Source organism: Rhineura floridana, chromosome 3 (genome assembly GCF_030035675.1).
Source record: "Rhineura floridana isolate rRhiFlo1 chromosome 3, rRhiFlo1.hap2, whole genome shotgun sequence".
In the NCBI taxonomy this organism is placed as follows: Eukaryota; Metazoa; Chordata; class Lepidosauria; order Squamata; family Rhineuridae; genus Rhineura; species Rhineura floridana.
Window position 1 is genome coordinate 130,103,776 of NC_084482.1, and position 19,403 is coordinate 130,123,178.

At 43.4% G+C, this 19,403-nt stretch overlaps 1 protein-coding gene across 7 annotated transcripts in view; it reads left to right on the forward strand.

Annotated features, from left to right (window-relative positions):
• DOCK3 (dedicator of cytokinesis 3) overlaps positions 1 to 19,403 on the forward strand; it is a 463,693-nt gene that overhangs the window by 439,683 nt on the left and 4,607 nt on the right. For 5 of the 7 annotated variants that reach the window (XM_061617883.1, XM_061617884.1, XM_061617887.1 and 2 more), the window contains 3 exons: positions 8,097 to 8,184; positions 12,861 to 12,983; positions 13,614 to 13,696. In XM_061617883.1, coding sequence (XP_061473867.1) covers positions 8,097 to 8,184; positions 12,861 to 12,983; positions 13,614 to 13,696 — 294 coding nt within the window. The remainder of the gene's footprint in view (positions 1 to 8,096; positions 8,185 to 12,860; positions 12,984 to 13,613; positions 13,697 to 19,403) is intronic. The other 2 variants (XM_061617886.1, XM_061617889.1) reach the window with 1 other exon arrangement.

Below are 19,403 nucleotides of genomic sequence, written 5' to 3' on the forward strand. Positions count from 1 at the left end.
AGCTAGCTAAATGTGGGCTGGATGAAACAACTATTAGATGGATCCACAGTTGGCTCCAGAATCGTACTCAAAGAGTGCTTATCAATGGTTCCTTCTCAAACTGGGTGGAAGTAATGAGTGGGGTACCATAGGGCTCTGTTCTGGGCCCAGTGCTCTTTAACATTTTTATTAAAGACTTGGATGAGAAGGTACAGAGCATGCTTATCAAATTTGCAGATGATACACAATTGGGGAGCATAGCTAATACCGTGGAAGACAGAAACAAAATTCAAAGGGACCTTGATAGGCTGGAGCTTTGGGCTGAAAACAACAGAATGAAATTCAACAGGGATAAATGCAAAGTTCTACTCTTAGGAAAAAGAAACCAAATGCACAGTTATAAGATGGGGGATACTTGGCTCAGCAATACGACATGTGAGAAGGATCTTGGAATTGTCGTTGATCATAAGCTGAATATGAGCCAACAGTGTGATGTGGCTGCAAAAAATGCAAATGCTATATTAAGCTGCATTAACAGAAGCATAGTTTCCAAATCGTGTGAAGTATTAGTTCCCCTCTATTCAGCTCTGGTTAGGCCTCATCTTGAGTACTGCGTCCAGTTCTGGTCTCCGCACTTCAAGAAGGATGCAGACAAACTGGAACGGATTCAGAGGAGGGCAACATCACCCTAGCATGCCTCAAGGATCATGGCTTCCTTGTCAACCAAACCAAGAACCAGCTTTGTCCAGCCCTCCGCATAATACATTTGGGGGCCACCATAGACTCGCAGCAGGGACTCATAATGTTAGCTCATGACAGAGAAGACAAGCTAATTACAGCTGTCACACATCTCCTATCTTCGCCTTCGGTGGATCTTATGCATCTGGCAGGTATCTTGGGGTTGATAGTCTCAACCTATCAGACTACACCATGGACACATCACCACTCTTGACCACTCCAGTGGGCACTACTGCCTTTTCAAAGCGACATTGCAGCCAGGCGTCACCGGAAGGTAGCCCTTTCACCAGTGGTCCATTGCTCCCTGCTATGGTGGGCACACAAACCCAATCTACTAAGGGGAGTGCTGTTCCAAGACCCTCCACTGACCCTGATCACCTCAAATGCCAGCCTGAAAGGCTGGGGAGCCATTTGCAATGGCCAGATGATACAAGGGACTTGGTCACCACAGGAGTCAGTACTTCCAATCAGTCTTCTGGAGCTTCGTGCAATTCAGCTAGCCCTGAGGCACTTCACAGAGATCAAACAGTTGAGGGCAGTGCTGGTCAGGACAGACAACGAATCGGCCAAATCACATTTGAATCATCAGGGAGGCACACACTCCCCACAACTACAGAAGGAAGCTGCCCTGCTGTTCCAGTGGGCAGAAACATGTGTGGACTTGATCCTCATGGAATACCTCAAGCACGAGGACAACTGCCAAGCGGATTGGCTCAGCGGACAGAAGGTACATCACCCATTGGCCTTTCAGGAAATAGTGAGATGCTTCGGCAGAGTCGAGGTGGACCTATTTGCCACACACCTCAACCACCAGGTGAAAATATTTTTTTCCAGATATGTGACACCAGAGGCGGAAGGCGTAGATGCTCTGACGTCCCAGTGGCCCCAAGGACAACTCTATGCCTTCCCACCTCATCCGATCATTCCCAGGGTACTTCAAAAGATCTGAGCCGAAAGGGCAAGAGTTCTATTGATAGTTCCTTGGTGGCCAAGGAGACCCTGGTTCCCGGAACTCATTGATCTGTCGATCGATCCTCTGTGGCAAATTCCCCTCAGGGAAGACCTATTGTTGACCCAGGATGACTGGCGCTTCATGTCTGGAGATTGAGAGGTGACGCCTCTTAAAACAAGGCATTCCAGCTCAAGTGGTGGAAACTATGATGGCCTCAAGACGCCCTTCCACAATTAGAATATATGAGACTACTTGGAAGGCCTTCTTGATGTGGTAACAAAAGAAGGGTTTAATTCCAAGGAAAGCAGGTATAAACAACATTCTCTCCTTCCTACAGGATGGCTTGTCCTTGGGTCTTAGGCCAAACACTCTCTGACGCCAGGCTTCAGCCCTTTTGGCGTTTCTGTCTACATCTCCGGAGAAACTGCTGGGTACTCATCCATTACTCTGGCGTTTTCTACATGGGGCAACGGCATCAGCACCTCCTGTGATCCATCGTTACCCAACTTGGGATCTACACAAGGTGTTAATGGCCCTACAAAAGCCCCCTTTTGAACCCCTAAGTCAAATTTCCCTACGTCTCCTATCCTTTAAGGTCTTGTTTCTTGTGGCCATTACTTCGGCCCGGAGAGTGTCTGAGTTGAATGCTCTATCTGTTGACAAGAATTTCTGTGTTTCATAAGGATAGAGTAGTCCTACATACTGTCCCTTCTTTTCATCCTAAAGTACTGTCTACCTTCCACTGTCAGCAAGAGCTGGTACTTCCTTCTTTTTGTTCTAATCCCATTCACCCCACAGAGAAAGCGTGGCATTCACTGGATGTGCGAAGAGCCCTGAAAGTGTATATCTCTAAAACAAAAATCTCCGTCCGACAGATAGTTTATTTGTCTCCTTCCACCCAGCATCTTTAGGGAAGAAAGTGTCTTCATCCACGCTCGCTAGGTGGATCAAGGCATGTATCACACTGGCCTACACTTCACTAAAGTTAGCCCGGCCAGCCAGGATAGTGACCCACTCAACTCGGGCAGCAGCCACATTGGCAGCGTTCTCACGCCACACATCTATCACAGATATTTGTAGAGCAGCTACATGGGCCGCACCTAATACTTTTATTAAACACTATAAGCTTAACACACATGCATCAGCAGAGACAGCTTTTGGGAGGAGAGTGCTACAGCACGTTCTCCCAGATTCCTAGGGTAATCAGCCCAGCGATGTGCCCACCCTACATAGGTCAGCTTTGGTATGCCCCACGTGAGATCAGCTTTTCCATGCACAGGAGAAAATACATTTGGTCTTACCGTAAAACAGTTTTCTCTGTGCATGTCAAAAGCTGATCTCAGGGGCACTCCCTAGGAGAGCTGGGCTGCCGTCACTGTCTTTTTCATCTTAGGCCTACAGCAGAGAGTGTATGAGTGCTGTTGTCTCCTGTTTCATGTTGATGGTTCCTATTATTTCTCTTTGTTCTTTCCTCCTGTTGGTTGGCTTGTTATCAAAAACTGAAATAAGGAGCTGCGCAGAGCAGGAAGTCCTTGTTAAAAAAAACTCTTTAGCACTCTTCTGCCTTCAACCGCTAGGTGGAGCTAGCTACCCACTTTAGCTCAGCTTTTGACATGCACAGAGAAAATTGTTTTACAGTAAGACCAAATGTCTTTTTTCTGAAACCCTCTGACAGAGTTTTGTCTACAGAGTGGTTGACTCTAGCTAGCCTAGGTCTACTCATGGTCCATTGAACAACCACTATTGCCTCCTAGAGGCTGTCATGGAGCAACTTAAGGTGCCAGCAGTGAATTCTCCAATAGTGCCTCTCTTCAGCAGCTTCAGCATCCAATAAGCTTATTGAGGCAGCTTTAAAAAGAAGCTTTGAGACCTCTTCAGTGGGTGGCTCTTACCAACTCAAGAGATTGCCAGAGCCATCTACATGTAGGTATAAGAACCTGAGGTTTCTGATTCTAACTTGTCTAAGACTGGCATTCATGAGATACCTCTATCAGCAGCTCTCCTTTCAGATTCATCATTGGATGCTATCTAGCTCAGCTAGATAATGGCAGCTAAAACCATCATGAAACTCGGTGTTTGGGTTCAACATTGGGAGGTGGACCCTAGATCCCAGTCTGGCTTGGCAGGCACTCTTCTTTTGGGAGCCAAGCTGATCCAGGAGTCTCTTGATGCAGTCATTATTGAGACAAAAGACAAGAAGAAAGCTCTTCTCACCATCAGAAAAGATAAAAGATCTAAATGTCATTATTCCTTTTGGACACCCCAAGGACATTTTGCAGTTCAAACTGAAGAGGCAGTACTCCAAGACATGTTCCAAACAATTGCCTCTACTTCAGACAGCAACCACTCCTGATGTAACACCTGACTCCAGGCCAGCTGGGTCCCCAGTTTATATTAGTGGTTGCCTCCTTTGGTTTGCATTCTGTTGAAAGGAGATCATGGATGCATGGTTTAGGCTGACAGTAGAGAGGGGTCACATTCAGGAGCCAGGCACCTAAGCGACAGGTTCTGGGCTCCCCTAGGTTCATCGAAGACATATCTCCTCATGCTTCAAGCAATTAAGCACTTCCAGTGCATAGGAGCAATAGAGCCTGTTCCTCAATCCCAGAAGTGGTTTAGAGTTGATTCAGTTTTTTTCTAGTTCCAAAGAGGAACAGGAGTGCCTGATCTATTTTAGACCTGGAATGAAGTTCCTAAGAAAGAAGAGATTCAAGATTGGTACCATAAAATCCATAGTGGCAACAATAAAACATCAGGGTTTTCTGGCATCAAGAGACTTGTCAGAGGCTCATCTGCACATACTCATTTGATTGTTGGATGGGAAATTTATATATTTTTCTTACAACCAATGGCACTACCAGTTCATGGCAATGGACTCATGGCAACTACTAAAGTGTTCATCAAGGTTTGGGTTGCATTGATGACACACCTGAAGGTATAGGGAATCTGTACCTGGACCCAAAGCCAGAGCAATATACAGAAAGCTCTGTACTGCCTTTGAGATCATAGGTTTATAGTGAATGTAGGGAAAAGCTTGTTAGTGCTATCTCAGCAACTGGACCTAAAGACCGCATTTTAGTCCATGTTCCTCTCAGAAGAGAAAAAATAACAATGGTGACTATGATCAACCTACTTCAGTTTTCTCAACAGGTGCCTCTGGGCATGCTGGTCTAATGCAGAACCTAATTTCTTGGTCCCAATTTCATACAAGCACCCTACCAAAACCGATTCTGGCCCGCTTGGCTGCCTATATGTTTCTGAGCTCGATTCAAAGTGCTGGTTTTAACCTATAAAGCCTTACATGGCTTGGAACCACAGTACCTGATGGAATGCCTCTCCCAACACGAACCCACCCGTACACTACGCTCAACATCCAAGGCCCTCCTTCAGGTGCCTACTCCGAGGGAAGCTCAGAGATGGCAACAAGGGAGAGGGCCTTCTCAGTGGTGGCCCCCAAATTATGGAATGATCTTCCTGACGAGGTGTGCCTGGCGCCAACACTGTTATCTTTTCGGTGCCAGGTCAAGACTTTCCTCTTCTCCCAGGCATTTTAGGATGTGTTTTTAAATTTTTTAATTGTTGTAAACCGCCCAGAGAGCTTCGGCTATGGGGCGGTATACAAATGTAATAATAATAATAATAATAATAATACCAAACATACTTCTTCTATTCCATTTGGAGATTGCGGAACATCTAGTCAATATGATCACATTCCCTTTGCATTTCAAACAGCACCTAGGGTGGTGGCTGAAGGAGAACAGGCAAATCAAAAGAATTAGCCTGGTCACTCCTCAGTGACCTGTGATCCATGGATGTTAGTCGTATCAGATTGCGGAGCTCATATGTGACAGAAGGTCACTCAAGACTCATGGAGCACCTTAGAGGCAAAAAGAAGCATCAACTCGTTTGATTCAGAGCAATCAAGTTGGTACTTTGGGCCTTTCTAGAGGACATAGAAATCAAGCACATCTTGGTTTCAACAGACAACACCTCAGTAAAGGTGGATCTCAGCAAACAGGGAGGGGCCACAAAGAAGCATGCAAGATCCTGGGATATGGGTGGAGAGACATCTGGCCTCACTAAGAGAACATCTGGCAGGACCATGGTAGCAGACTGACTGAGCAGATCATTAATCCAGGAGTCCAAGTGGATATTATACCCTCAAACCTTTTGGGAGATCTCTTAGGATCCCAATTATAAACCTGTTCTCAAACCACCTTGACAAATAGGTAATTAAGTTCATGTCAAGGTACCAGGGTCCAGGTACAGAAGGCTAAGATGCTCTGGGAGCAGAATGGTTGTGAGGTCTATTGTATGGGTTTCCTCCCTTCAAACTGATCCCCAGAGTTCTGAGACAGATCAGGCATCAGGAAGCAGACATAATTCTGATACTGCCCCATTGAGACAGAAAGCTTTAGTTTCCAGAACTGCTAAGGCTATCTGTCATGTCACACTGGACAATTTCAGTCAGACCAAATCTTCTGTCTCAGGATCCAGTATTGCACCCCCAGTCACAAATATTTTAGCTGACTGCATGGAAACTGAGAGGTTCTTGTTAGGCAGTGTGGACATACAAATACAGTATTAGAAACCTTGCTCTCTAGGAGGAGTCAACAAACAAGGTTTCAGGGGCACTGGGAGAACCTTCTTGCATTGGTGCAAGGATAGGAGATGGGCCTTGAATGCTGAGAATGTTTCTTCTATCTTAAGAGTTCTTGCAAGACTGTCTCAGTAAGGCTGTCAGCACTAACACCTTGAAAAGACAAGTGGCAGGCCTTAACTCTTTTAGGATGTGGAGGTAAAGCAGCAATGGGGAACCTCTGACCTGTGAGCCAAATTAAGCCTAACATTGGTCCATAGGCCATTTCCCCCAAACCATGCCCACGTGCCCAACACTTGATGTCACATGTCAAGCAAGTAAAGGCAAGGCTGTAAAGAAACAAGCAGAAATCTTAAAATGCACTTGCAATTGTTCCTTGGCAAACAAGGCTTGCTGTAAGTGCCATTTGGGAACGATGTAGTGCAATCAATCACTACCCCGTGGGGCTTGTTGTAAGTGCCAGTCAGCCAAATGGTACATCCAACAAGCCTTGCTTTGGGCAGAGATTGGCTGTACTATAGAGTTCATGATCAGTTCAAGCTGGGCTGCTTGAAGAAAATAAAGAATTGGGAATGCACTTAGAGTGCATGCCTGATTCTTTCCTTTGAAGTTGGATCACCTGACATCATGGTACTATCAGGTAATTGACAAGTGGTGACCCACTCATCTGTCAAAATGGCCCATGGAGGATGTGGGAGCTCAGGATCTGGTTGCTGCCAGATCAAGTTCCCCACTCCTAGAATAAGGGATCAAATATCTAGTCATCCCCACATTCTCAGCTTCCATAGGGGAGGGGCTGTCCTCAAGCTGCCAGTGTTTTGCCATTGTCTGAATCAGGGCCTGCATACTCTCATAGGTATTTCGTTCAGGCCTAAGGCCAAGGGACCACTTAGGGAGCTCACCTTGAAAACTGTTTTTCTCATAGCAGTTATGTCTGAGTTGGGACCCCTTTCTTTGAATCCAGAGCTTTATGTGTTTCATAAAGTGGTGCTATGACCCAATCTAGCATTTATCCCTAAGGTCCATTTAGTATTCCACAGCCACCTGCTCTGACATACATGTTCATACATTCACTAATCACTATAAAATTTATGAGATGGGATCAGCTGATGCTGCTTGCAGTATCAGATATCTCGTGACTGTTGATGAAGGAAGCAAACTGCATACTTAAAATCTCTTGTGAGAGAACAGCCAGAATTCTAATAGGAAACAATGGCATGACCTTGATACCTCTTACATAGTTCAGAAACAATTAGAATGGGATGGTCATTTAAGAATTACATATCCCACTGATTTATAAGCCAAAAATAGTCTTTTCACTTACTGATTCTTAATGTATAATTGTTTGAACACATATGTATGTTGCAGGGGCCCAATTAGATTTTAATTGTACTATACTAGGGGCATCTGACCATTTTTGTCCTGAGGACTGTATTCACCTTTGGTCAACACTCCAGGGATTGCATGCCAGCAGTGGGTTTGGCTGAAAGTTGGTGTGGCCATCCCACACTCTTGTAGGCACACATACACCAAACCCACACATACCCCACAGCCAAAATGGGTATGGTCTAGAGAAGCCAGACAAACTTACTTGGGGAGGCTGGACGAGGACCCTAAACTGAAAAATTAACCACCACCTGTATCAAGCAAATGAAATGGTTCCATCCATCCAAAAAACTTACACTATAACTAAAAAAGTAGGTTGGTAGTAACATGCTGACATTCTTTTCTGCATTCCATCGCAGAAAAGAAAATCAGTAATCCTAGGTTTCTGTATTGGCGAATAGTTTGTTCTCAATGCCCTGTGCTACCTTTCTTCTTTCTTAGCATCCAAATTTCCAGCGAGCCTTGTTCCAGCAAGTAACTGGACCATGCAAACCCTGCAGTGATCCCAATTTGTCTGTTGCTGAAAAAGGTATTCCTTGCCCTATTTTATATTATATTGTTTGTTTGTGGCACTTATTTCAAATAAGGTGGCGCTACATTACATTTTTGCTACATTCGCTTGAGATTAACAGCAGCTCATGTTATGCTAATTCAGAGTGTCCTTATCACTAATCTCTTACAACCAGTTCATTTGTGCCATTCTTTTTTACACAGATAATCTCCACATAGAACCAAACATATACAGTATATCATAACATTTGAAATACAGCACAAAAATGTATATTGCCTTGAGTATGTAGACCAAGCAGTTGATCACACAACTATTCATTCCATATACTCGTAACAGAATATGCATTTGTGTGTCACACCTCAAATATGATAATGTCCTTCCTTCATAGAGATTATCTTCATAAAGGAAAAACTTCCATGATGAAGCAGCACTTAGGAGATATCTCGTTGGTTGCTATAATCCATGTAGAAAGCATAGTCAGTGCATATCAACTGGTGAATGTGCAACACATGTAGCTCATTGAAGAGCTCTCACCAACCAACCAACCATGTTTGGGTGAATCCAGAGATTCCAGAATCTCTTTTCAGCACTGATTTTTCTTGACAGTAGAGCGATGTCCAACATTTTAGAACAAATTCTTTTCAGTCTTAGTTTCCCTACTTATGAATCTAACCGCTAAGTACACACTCTGCAGCAGATGGTTTGGCTGCTACAGAGAAATGGGTATTTTCAAAGATAGTTTACTCCTGAGCTGAGCATTTATTCGGGAGAAAGCATTCAACCTCAGAATTGCATACTAAGTTTTCCAGGTGCTTAAATACTACTCTAAAACACTGTAGACACAGGAGGGTGAATATCAACATTGCAATTAGTTAAGACATTGCAATTTTTTATTTATGGTTTTCATGTGTATTCTGTACTAAATTTGATTGTAAGATTCTCCAAGGAGCCCAAACTAAGAAAAATAAATGCATGTTATGATCCTGCTGCTGAATATAATAAAGATATAAATGTCAGTCTTAGTCAGGAGGAAACAGTGTGGGAGCTCATCATTTAAGCTTTGTTCTCTGCACTCAAATATAAATTTTATTTAGTAACTGTTCTGTTAAATGGTGGCATTTAATCCACCATTATAAATTAACAATTAAAATTAGTTTTCCAATAGCAAAAAGCAGACACCAGTCTGAACAAATGAATCAGTCAACAGAGGGTTTTTTCTGGTAGCCAGCACACTTCAGATGCATCTGGCACTAAACTATCCATAGTTGATTGCTCTTGTCCCCACAGAATTCAGTCTTTCTGAAATATTGATGCAGTGTAAGCACACCAGGACATGTCCCATAGACATCAGCTCCTACCTAGATTATATGAAAAGGATACCTCAAATTAGTCCAAACTGAGATTCTAGCTTCTCCATCACTTTAGCACCATTTATAGAGCAATTAGAGTGGTTGCAGTGTTATTTCTCTTCACAGTATCATCGGTACAGAGGATGACACTTTTGAAAATGTCAGCAACAGTATAGTAGCATGCTGTGTCCATTTCATTATTTATTTTAATTCTATTCTACCTTTCAATCTAGAAGGATCCCTAAGGCCATTTAACATAAAATAAGACAACAACATTGGGGCTGCTGCTACCCCTTCCAATGTGTGACATTGCTCTGGGGCAGCAGAGTTTCCCTTTTCCCAGGATTTTTTTACTACCCAATGGAGTAGCCACGTGCAGCTGTGCCTCTGGTGAGCTATGACTGCTGGATCTTTTGTTTTAATTTTACTTCTATGCAGTTTTAGAAGCTGAAAAACTAGGGGTGATATTCAGTGCTAATTCTGTTTAAGACCCATTAAAGCTAATAGGCATGACTAACATAGGTTTGTTAATTTTAATGGGCATACTCTGTAGGGCTTAGTTGAATATACCCCTAGGTATCAGAACAATACTCATTTCATACATAAATGGGGGAGGTTAATTGTTTCTTTGCTATATATACAGAAGCATTTTGCTTCTGCCTTCAGATATAGTAATCAGTTTAGACATGCTTCACAGCATGCACAGAACTGGTTTATCCAGTGGCAACAGCAGGAAATCGATATAGACATAGTGAAGACTATGGCTGCTTTGTACTCAAAAATTGTGAATTTAGGTTTACCTGTTGGCAGTGGAGGACATTCTCTTGTAGGAATGACACCTCCTACTGGACTGACAGGCAGGGTCCAGAATCCTTTGCCTCCTCTTCCAGGGGGAGGAGTTGTCCCACCCTGCAGTTCGACCCTGCCTGTGGTCGTGAACAGTAGGGTCCTTTAGTGGTCTAAATTCCCTAGACTTTTCCTTTCATGAGATTGTTTTCCTCTTCCTTTCTCCTTCGTGTGTGCATGGGTGATTTCTGTGTTTGGTTTGTTGTTATTATACAGTAAGTGCCTGAGCGGGAATTTGTGAGGTGAGACATAGGTGGTGCCGGGGTGTGTTCCCACCTGGAACTTTCACTGGGTCCTGTTGGCTCTCACGAGGGCCCCGTTTGAGCCTATGGCTACATGCCCATTGAGCATACTTAACTTCAAGACAGGTTTCCTGATTGCAGTTACTTCTGCTAGGCGGGTTTCACAGCTGGGGGCTTTATCAGTCGATCCACAGCTGTGCATCTTCCACTAAGACAAGGTGGTGCTGCGTCCGGATCTGTCCTCCTTGCCCAGAGTAAACTCAGCCTTTCACAGGTCACAAGAAGTAGTCCTTCCCTCTTTTTGTCCAAGTCCTTCCTGCTCTCAGGAGAGACGATGGCATTCCTTGGACATAAAACATGATCTGAGATTTTATTTGGATTGCACCTTTGAATTCCGTCATTCCGAATCTTTGTTGGTGGCTTTTTCAGGGCCACCTCACCTTCCTCTGACGACACATTTTCTGATCCTCTGCTGATTTTTGAGAGGGGTGGTACTAGGGCTTCTGCCTCCATCCTACATCGTTAGCATGTTTAGGCTGTTTTGTCATGTCTTCCACAGTACATGGTAATGTTAGTCTGGATATTGTACTTATTTCTTCTTGGACATTAAGTTCCCAGTTTTAGGCTCACCCAGTTGGTAGAGCATGATGGGCAGTTCTTTGTTGATAATGGGCAGAGGAGTGGTTCTTGCTCTGTCAGTGAAACTGGAGGGCGGGACAACTTCTCCCCCTGGAAGAGGAGGCAAAGGATTCTGGACCCTGCCTGTCAGTCCAGTAGGAGGCGTCATCCCTACAAGAGACTGTCCTCCACTACCAACATCAAACATAAGTTTATGGTAAGAAAACTTCCATTTTCTCGATGAGAATGAACAAGAGGATTTGTTAAATGGAAACTACTGTTAATGTGAACAGTAGTTCAGAATAGTGTAAATGCTGGGATGAGAAACAAATGAATTTGTTGGGAGAGGGGGGTTGCATTTCTCCCCATAAACTCTATAATCCACAGCATTCTCCTCTACTACTGAGAATGATATATGACTTTTTGTCAAGTCCTGTGCCAGAGCTCCCCCATCAATGAGATTATGTTTGATGTTTGGTAGTGAGAGCAATATTTAAGAAAAGATCTCTATAAAATCTTTGTGATTATTTTTGTGGCTCTCAAGATTTTTTTTAAAGCATCTTTTTTGAGTATGATTGCTACCATGGATTTTATAACGGCATTATCTTTATAGGAAAAAATATAACTCCTATTTGTTTCATTTCATTTTTAATCAATTTTATTTTAATTATTATCTACATCACAATCAAAATAACATAGACAGCAAATATATCTTACAAATTAGAATATTTTACTGCAAATAATTACCTTAAATTCATTATGAAAACCAAATGATTCGGGCAGCAACAGATAGCTGTCAACTTAAATCATTTTTATTTATGTACGTCATAAATTTCCACCAAATGGGATCAAAAGCCTGTGCTTTTACTCTACCTTGTAGTCACCAAATATCATGTGTAATTTTATCTAACACTGCTATATTCCATATATTACCACACATCTGGGTCTAATCTGAGTCTAACAATTATGGAGTCCGGTTAATTTTTTGTTTAATTATAACCCTGCTATTTTATACAGGTCAACCATAAATGAAAGTGCCTTTAGTTGGACGTTCTCACCAGCATAATGGACACATGTGACATACAAATTGGCATCATATGCCATCTGTGGAATATTTTTAATTCTATTTCTGTATTATTTGTATTATTACACAGAGTGTTTAAATGTATATAAACTAATCTATTCTGAGCTTTCAATTTCTGTCTGCAAATCTTCTTCCTGTTGTTTTAATCCTGTTAGTTGACCCATCATTTTATCTATTAAGCTTGGGTAAAATGCTGAGACTATCTCTTTACCTTACCTTCCCCTATTTCATGATGTATCAAAGATTTTTTAAAAATAGGTTTGAAACCAGAACAAATTTACCTCATCTTGGTCATCGCGGCATAGTAACAGGCTCTGTTCTGCATACTGAAATGTTATCTTGCTTTTTAAACAAATCTATAGTCTAAAACATATCTTCTTGGTCTCTGAATCACAAAAAGTGCACAGTTCTCTTATCACTCACTGCCTTCAGAGCAGAACATACTTAACAGCTTGGGGCCAGTCCCAAAATACTTGATTCAGTGAGTTTAAAAAGTCAGCCAGCCCCATCAGCTATTACAGTATTACCCAAATTCCATCTGTTTCCATCCTTCAGCTGTTCCAGCAGCACCCAGCAGCTGGAGTCTGGACAGCGGAACCAGAGAGGCCTTGCCATTCCTGTCTGCTCATGTTGGGAGCATCCTGGCCCCACCAGTGCCTCCCCGAAGCCTACCCCATGGTAAGGAAATGGCCAGTAGGTCTGCAGAGAAATCCTGCACTAATGCCCAAATAACCATGTGAAGGCCAACAGTGACATCTGTTTTCCTTCCGGAAAAGGAGTAAAAAGAAGAGAAATCTTTCCCAACTCTCTTGGCTGACAATTGCATAAGTCTTTAAAACTTCAGCAGTACTATGAATGTGCTTTGGGACTGGAATTAGGCTTGTGAGTGATGTAAACTAACCTGGTGTCTTGCTAAAAGCTTTACAGTACAATCCCATACGTGTTTACTATGACGTAAATCTCACTGAGTTCAGTGGGACTTACTACAAGGTGTGCATAGGATTGCAGCCTGAGTTTACAAATAAACATTGAGTTCCTGCTATTGAAGAGAAATTAAGGTTTCAGATGTTTAATGCTAAAGAGCCTGTTGTCTTGCCACGGAAGCCTTGATATGATAACAGCTGTGGGCGATACTCCATTGCTACCTTCGGTTGTTCTTTGTTGTGAACGTTGGGTTTTAAGTTCCCATATACAAGGGGAAACTGGCACTATGCTATCAGGATTTATATCTGTCTAACCAGCATCACAGAAAGAACACTAACTCTGGGCTACTGCTCTTTGATAACTTTTTAATGTATCTCATTTCAGGTCACTACTCACTGCATTTTGATGCCTTCCATCACCATCTTAATGATGCCCCCCCAGCACTGCCTGCACGGACATTACGTAAGGTAAAATGAACTCTCAAACTGCAGAACTATCCATTTAATTCATTCAATGTACTGAGAGCAATTCTGTGATCCTCACCTCTTTGTTATTTATACTGAAGCACTCCAGTGTTTACCCTGAGAGATTAACAAGAGATCTATCACCCTCTTATTGCTTAGGCAAGAGACTGAAGATGTCTCTTTTCACCCAGGCTTTTGTGAAACCTCACCATGCAGCTTCTGAGTAATCAATCAGTACAATGACAATTACAAACTAGTAACTGTGGACTCAATTAGAAAAATTGTAAATCTTCAGTCAGGATCCTCCTGAGCTGGTGAGGGGATATAATTTCCCCCACCCCAGTGCCACTTTCCTAGCCTAAATCCTCGCCCCATCAGAGATGTTACATGCCTCATTAAGGGAAACATACAAGAACAATGTGCCAGCAGAATGAAAAAAAAAGTCATCATGGCACTCAAAAGAAAAAAATTAAATGTAACACTCCCTTTCTTGCAATACTTCTGATTTCCTACTCCCTCTTTTGGTCCCTACACTAAAGTTCCCTGCTGGCAGAGGAGTATGATCAGAGGAGAAAGATCATTTTGTGGATTGTTTCTGAGAAGAACTGGAGGATGATATAGGCTCTCTTTTGTGTTTGCACATACATCTGCCTCTAGATTGGCTACATCTATACTTCCACTTGCCTGTATGAGTTTTATCAGTGGAGCCATGGAGTGGGAGTCGCTCTGTGCCCTACCTCCTGATCATGCTTCAGTACCCTCCTATAGTCTTTTAACATGGGACCTGCAACTGTTGTGGGAATTGGGGATGGGCCCAATCACTAGTGAGATCTGAAGATGGAGTGAGATAGGAGAAGGTGTGGTGACACTTAACGTCTTCCAGCATGTGTTTTTAGCCACATGCCCTTCCTATGGATGGGGCTGAGTGATTCAGGCTACTTTCCATGATAGCAGTTATATCTTCTGCATTATACTGATGTTCCTACTCCCAGTTCTAACCCAGCTGCAGTGGGATGAGAAAAGGAAGGGAGGCAGTAGGCACTAGAGCCAAATCTCCACCAGCCCTTCCCTGGAGGGGAGGAGGGATAGTTGGAGTGACAGGATTCACTTTTGTTTTCTCTACCTGACTGTGGGGCCAGTGTGCCCTAACTAATTTTTGCCACAGGAGAATAAAGTGGGGGGGAAAGAAAAGGTATTTTAAAACTGGGAAGGCACAGTGAGCCTTGGAGCTCACTTAAAGACTGTGCTGTCTTCAACTAGGCAGGGCTGGACTGGGAGAATGGAGACACCCTCCCTTGGAGAAGCTGTTGCAAGATGTTGGCCCTGCCTATTGATCCAAGGCCAGGGACTGTCCCAAAGAGTAGGAAATCAATATGCCCTCTGGAGAACAGGAATTCACAGTAACAATTTCCTTTATATTCTTTTTCTAAAATGGTTGAATCTCACTTTATGCCCTCCTCCCCAAGTCCAAACATGAAGCTTGGAAGGGGCACAAGCGATTGTCTGACTTTATATGAAGGCTTAGCGTGACATGAGGTACATGCGTAGGAGCAGAGTCCTGGTGACCATAAATTTGGGTCTGGCTACCAAGGCCAGCCAAAATGATTATCAGTAAAGATAATCCTCGGTATCATCCAAAATATGTTGGGGGAGGGGGTTCTGTATCAATAAGACCTAATGAGTTAAATGTTTGCCTTGTTAACTACTAATGCTTCCCCTAAAAGTGAGTATGGGTAGTCACATGCCTAGTAATTTGGTAGCAAAACATTATTGTCGTCGTCCCCCCCCCCAAGATAGTGGCTTCTACAGACTAGGGGAGTTCCTTAGGTACATGGAAACATATAATCTTTGAAATTAAAAGAATATTTTTTTAAAAAAAAGCTGTGTGGCTTACAAGATCTGTAAGCTCCCAAGACCTAGAGAATATTGAAAGCATAAAGATAAGAACATTTTAAAGCAACTCATTCTCTTGTTCTGGAAACAGAACTTCTGGGATCATATTAGTGGCCCCCACAGAAGTGGGGAGTGCTTTTCTACTGCTTTTGGAGAGGTATGAGAAATGTCCATGATTGTTTTAGGGGTGGGTTGGCCCCACTTACCTGGTTTAACTTCATGAGGTAGGCAAGGATGTCCCCCTTCTTTATTTTTTTTTAAAAAATACTCACAAGCATTCCTAGCAGTGTAAGGTAAGGCCGCATTTCCTGAGGGCTAGGCCGTTCTTAAAGCAACAGGGACAGACTTTTTAAAACACTTTTCCTTGTTTCCTTGCACTTTCAAAGCACTCTGCTGTGCTTTGGTGTGTTGTGCAGTGTTCAGAAAAGGGGGGACTTGAGAGCTGAGGTTGCTGGGTGTGGTGGATGGGGAGAGAATAAGGGTTTGTACTATTTTATTGTAATAATGGTTTATTAATAATAGTTTATCCTTAATAAAGTATACATAAGAAAGTCATCTGATGTCTTTCCTCTGATTGAGAGAGGGCAGTTCCTCCCTGCTCAAGCAGAGTCGAGTCATTGGAAAGCACACTTCCAGCCAGCTGTCAGCCAGCAGTAACTGCGCTTCCAAAGTACTCTCCCTGCTGATTTAAGAATGGTCCAGCCTTAAGGAGACATAGCCTCAGTTCACACTGCTATGAGTACTACTTACAAGGCTTAAAAAAAAAGTTAAAGAAGGAGGGGGTAGCCCTCAGCCACTTGTAAAGTTGACCAAGGTAAGAGCAACCAAACTACCACCAGAAAATCTAAAGGTAATTTCCCTCAACCACCCCATTTTCAGGGATTACTTCATCACTCGTACATATGCTCACAAGATCATAGAATCGTTGAATCATAGAATAGTAGAGTTGGAAGGGGCCTATGAGGCCATCGAGGCCATCCCCCTGCTCCATGCAGGAATGGCAGATACACACATTGCATGCCAAAGATTGGAATTTCTGTTTTTGCTGCTTCTTTGGTTGCATCAGGGTCTCCCTCTCCAGACAATAATTTGTTGTTGTTATGTGCCTTCAAGTTGATTACGAGTTATGGCTACCCTATGAATCAGCGACCTCCAGTAGCACCAGACAATCATAACTACATTGAAATGCTAGATCACCCCATTGTTTTTTATGGCCACTTCTCACTTCTGCTCTGGGAGAGAGAAAAAGGTCAAGGAAACAAGCAGTTTGAGTAATTTAGTCCATGGGTGAGGACTGTTGAAGTGTCTGGGATGGGGAAATGAAGACAGAAGGAATTGGCCATAACATTCAGGAGAAAGCATTAGGGTTGATGGGATGTGCTTCATGAGATTTTCCTCCCACACTGTGCACTCTGTCTCCTGGAGCTATATAGCAATATAACACTCTGGTTCAGGGCTAGCAGCCTGCCCCAATCCCAAGCCCTTTAACGCTGTAGCATAGCAGGAAAAGTTTCAGAAGGGTGGAAAAGAAAAAAGGTAGACTGTGCAAACCCCAAACAGTACTAAAAGTGGGCATAGAGGGGCATGGATATCAGTAAAATCTATTGCTATGTATGTAAATGTGCCGTCATTCAAAAACTTTATCCTGTCCTGTGTGTGAAATTGTAATGGTAGAGAGCTTAGGTAGACAGTGTGGATACAGCTTGAAGTAAAATTAACAACCTTGAAAAAATGTATTCTAAATGGCAATGTTGCTGCAAATTAAAATTAACATTGGTAGTATAAGCCTATCTTAGTAAGCCTATTCTTAGGGCTCATCCAAACACAGCGGGATAACCCACGTTTTCCATATCCGGTTTGTCATCTGACAGTCCTCACTCTTTCCCAATTAAAAAAAATGCTTTTTTTTTAGCCTGCACACACAGCGGGAGGACTCATACTTCTTCTTGCTTTTTCCCAGCTCTGCCCATAACTCTCCCCCCTATCAGCCGATTGGTCTGCAAAATATGACATATGCTCCTCTCCCCCTTTGCAACGAAGCACAATAAGGCGCATAAGAGCACGAAAGTTTGAATTTCCTGTGGTTGTAATGGAGTTCCTTGCCGCTCACCACTCTGGAGCAGGGCTGGCGGGGGTGTCTCCAGGGGCTTATATTTGCGATATTACGCAAAAATGAATTTTTGTGTTTTTGCCTTTATACATAGTAAACATTCTGGAGTTCTCCGAGTTTTTGGCTCTTGTGCAGCTCCACTTACAACTATTAAATATCTGCCTTGTGCAGCTGAGGCAAGTTTAGGACTGTATTGCCCCCATTTTCTTTGGGGTTTTTTTTGTGGGGGGTAGTGTAGGAAACCTGATCTGTCTCAAGCCGTCTTTGGACACACATACACACAGAGTTATATATTTGTATAAGCCCAGAAGAGTGCCTGGCCTAACTCCTGCCTCGCCCCGACGCGGACGTACTGGGCAAACGAGGGTGCAACTGAAGGATATCCAGGGAGTGAGTGAAAAAGAGCGAAGGAAGCAAGGAAGGAAGGGGGCATGCTGGCTACTGCATTCCAACTGGTTGTTGATTTGAGCCTTTTGCAGGCTGTCCTTCAAGAGCCTCCTTTGAGCGCTCTCGGGGCGCTCTCTCTGTATTCCTGTATTTGCATTATATTGCAAAACAATGCATGTAGTTTGCCTTTTCGCATATGACAGTTTCCCCATTCTCTCTCTCTCTCTGCCTGCCTCTTGCTCTCTGCGTAGGCGGCGGCAGCATAAGGGAAGAGCCAGCAGCCTCCCAACCACTTTGGGCAAAACTTGATGCTCTGTTGCCTGCACCCCCCCCTCCTTCTCCCTTTCCTTCCCGTGGCCCCTTGCAAAGCGTCATGCTCTCGCTTATCTCCACTGTGTGTGCCTGTGCATGTCTGTCTGTCTCTGAGTGAGGAGGAAAGAGCAAAGCGAGCTCCCTGCACCAACCAGCCACACTTGAGTGAGACCAGCCAGGAAAAGGGGGCCTTTACAAACAACCACAATTGCAGATCTCACCCTGAGCGGCTGCCCAGTTCACAAGCTGGCTAAAAATTAATGGCTGTTGCTGATTCTGCGCAATTGCGGTTTTTTGCATCTGCGCAGTAGAAGTTGCCAAGGCCCCCCAACACCACACCATTCCTCTTGATTGGTTCCGTTTTCCCCGGCTTTCCCCAGACATTCGCGCACATGCGCAAAAGTGGAAATACGTGATTGGCTGGAATGAGGGAAGGGGAATGGGGAAACGCCCAATGACCGCCCACGGAATGCCTCCTGCTCTAAAGTCTGCGGTATTGCATCCGAGCTCCTAATGTTGCAACGGATTATTACTGGTTTAAAAAAGCAAATCACATTTCTTGCGGTAATGCCAAGCAGATTTAACCGCGCGTAAATGCACAAAAGCGCGCAATGTCATATGGATGACCGAAAAAAATGAATACACAAAGCAATCATGTCACACATTATACAGTTGTCTGGATGAGCCCTTAGTAAATATTTTTATTGTGGATTATTTTTGGCAGTCCTAGGCAGGGGAGTAGGCTGTGTTGGATATGGTGACAGATGTGAAGAAGGACAGGACTTCTAGCCATTAAATTACAATTATGTAGAAAAGGAATTTTGACGGGTAGTTTGTCATGCAGAAATAGTTGCATCTGCTGAAATTCCCTACACTTTCTACAATTAACGGTACAAGAATTCTGTCCTCCTCTGTATCTGGTCACTCTATTGGATATGCTAAGAAGGCAAGAGTTAGTTATAACACAATCATGGATATTTTTGTTCTGCTTAATGCCACATACAGGTA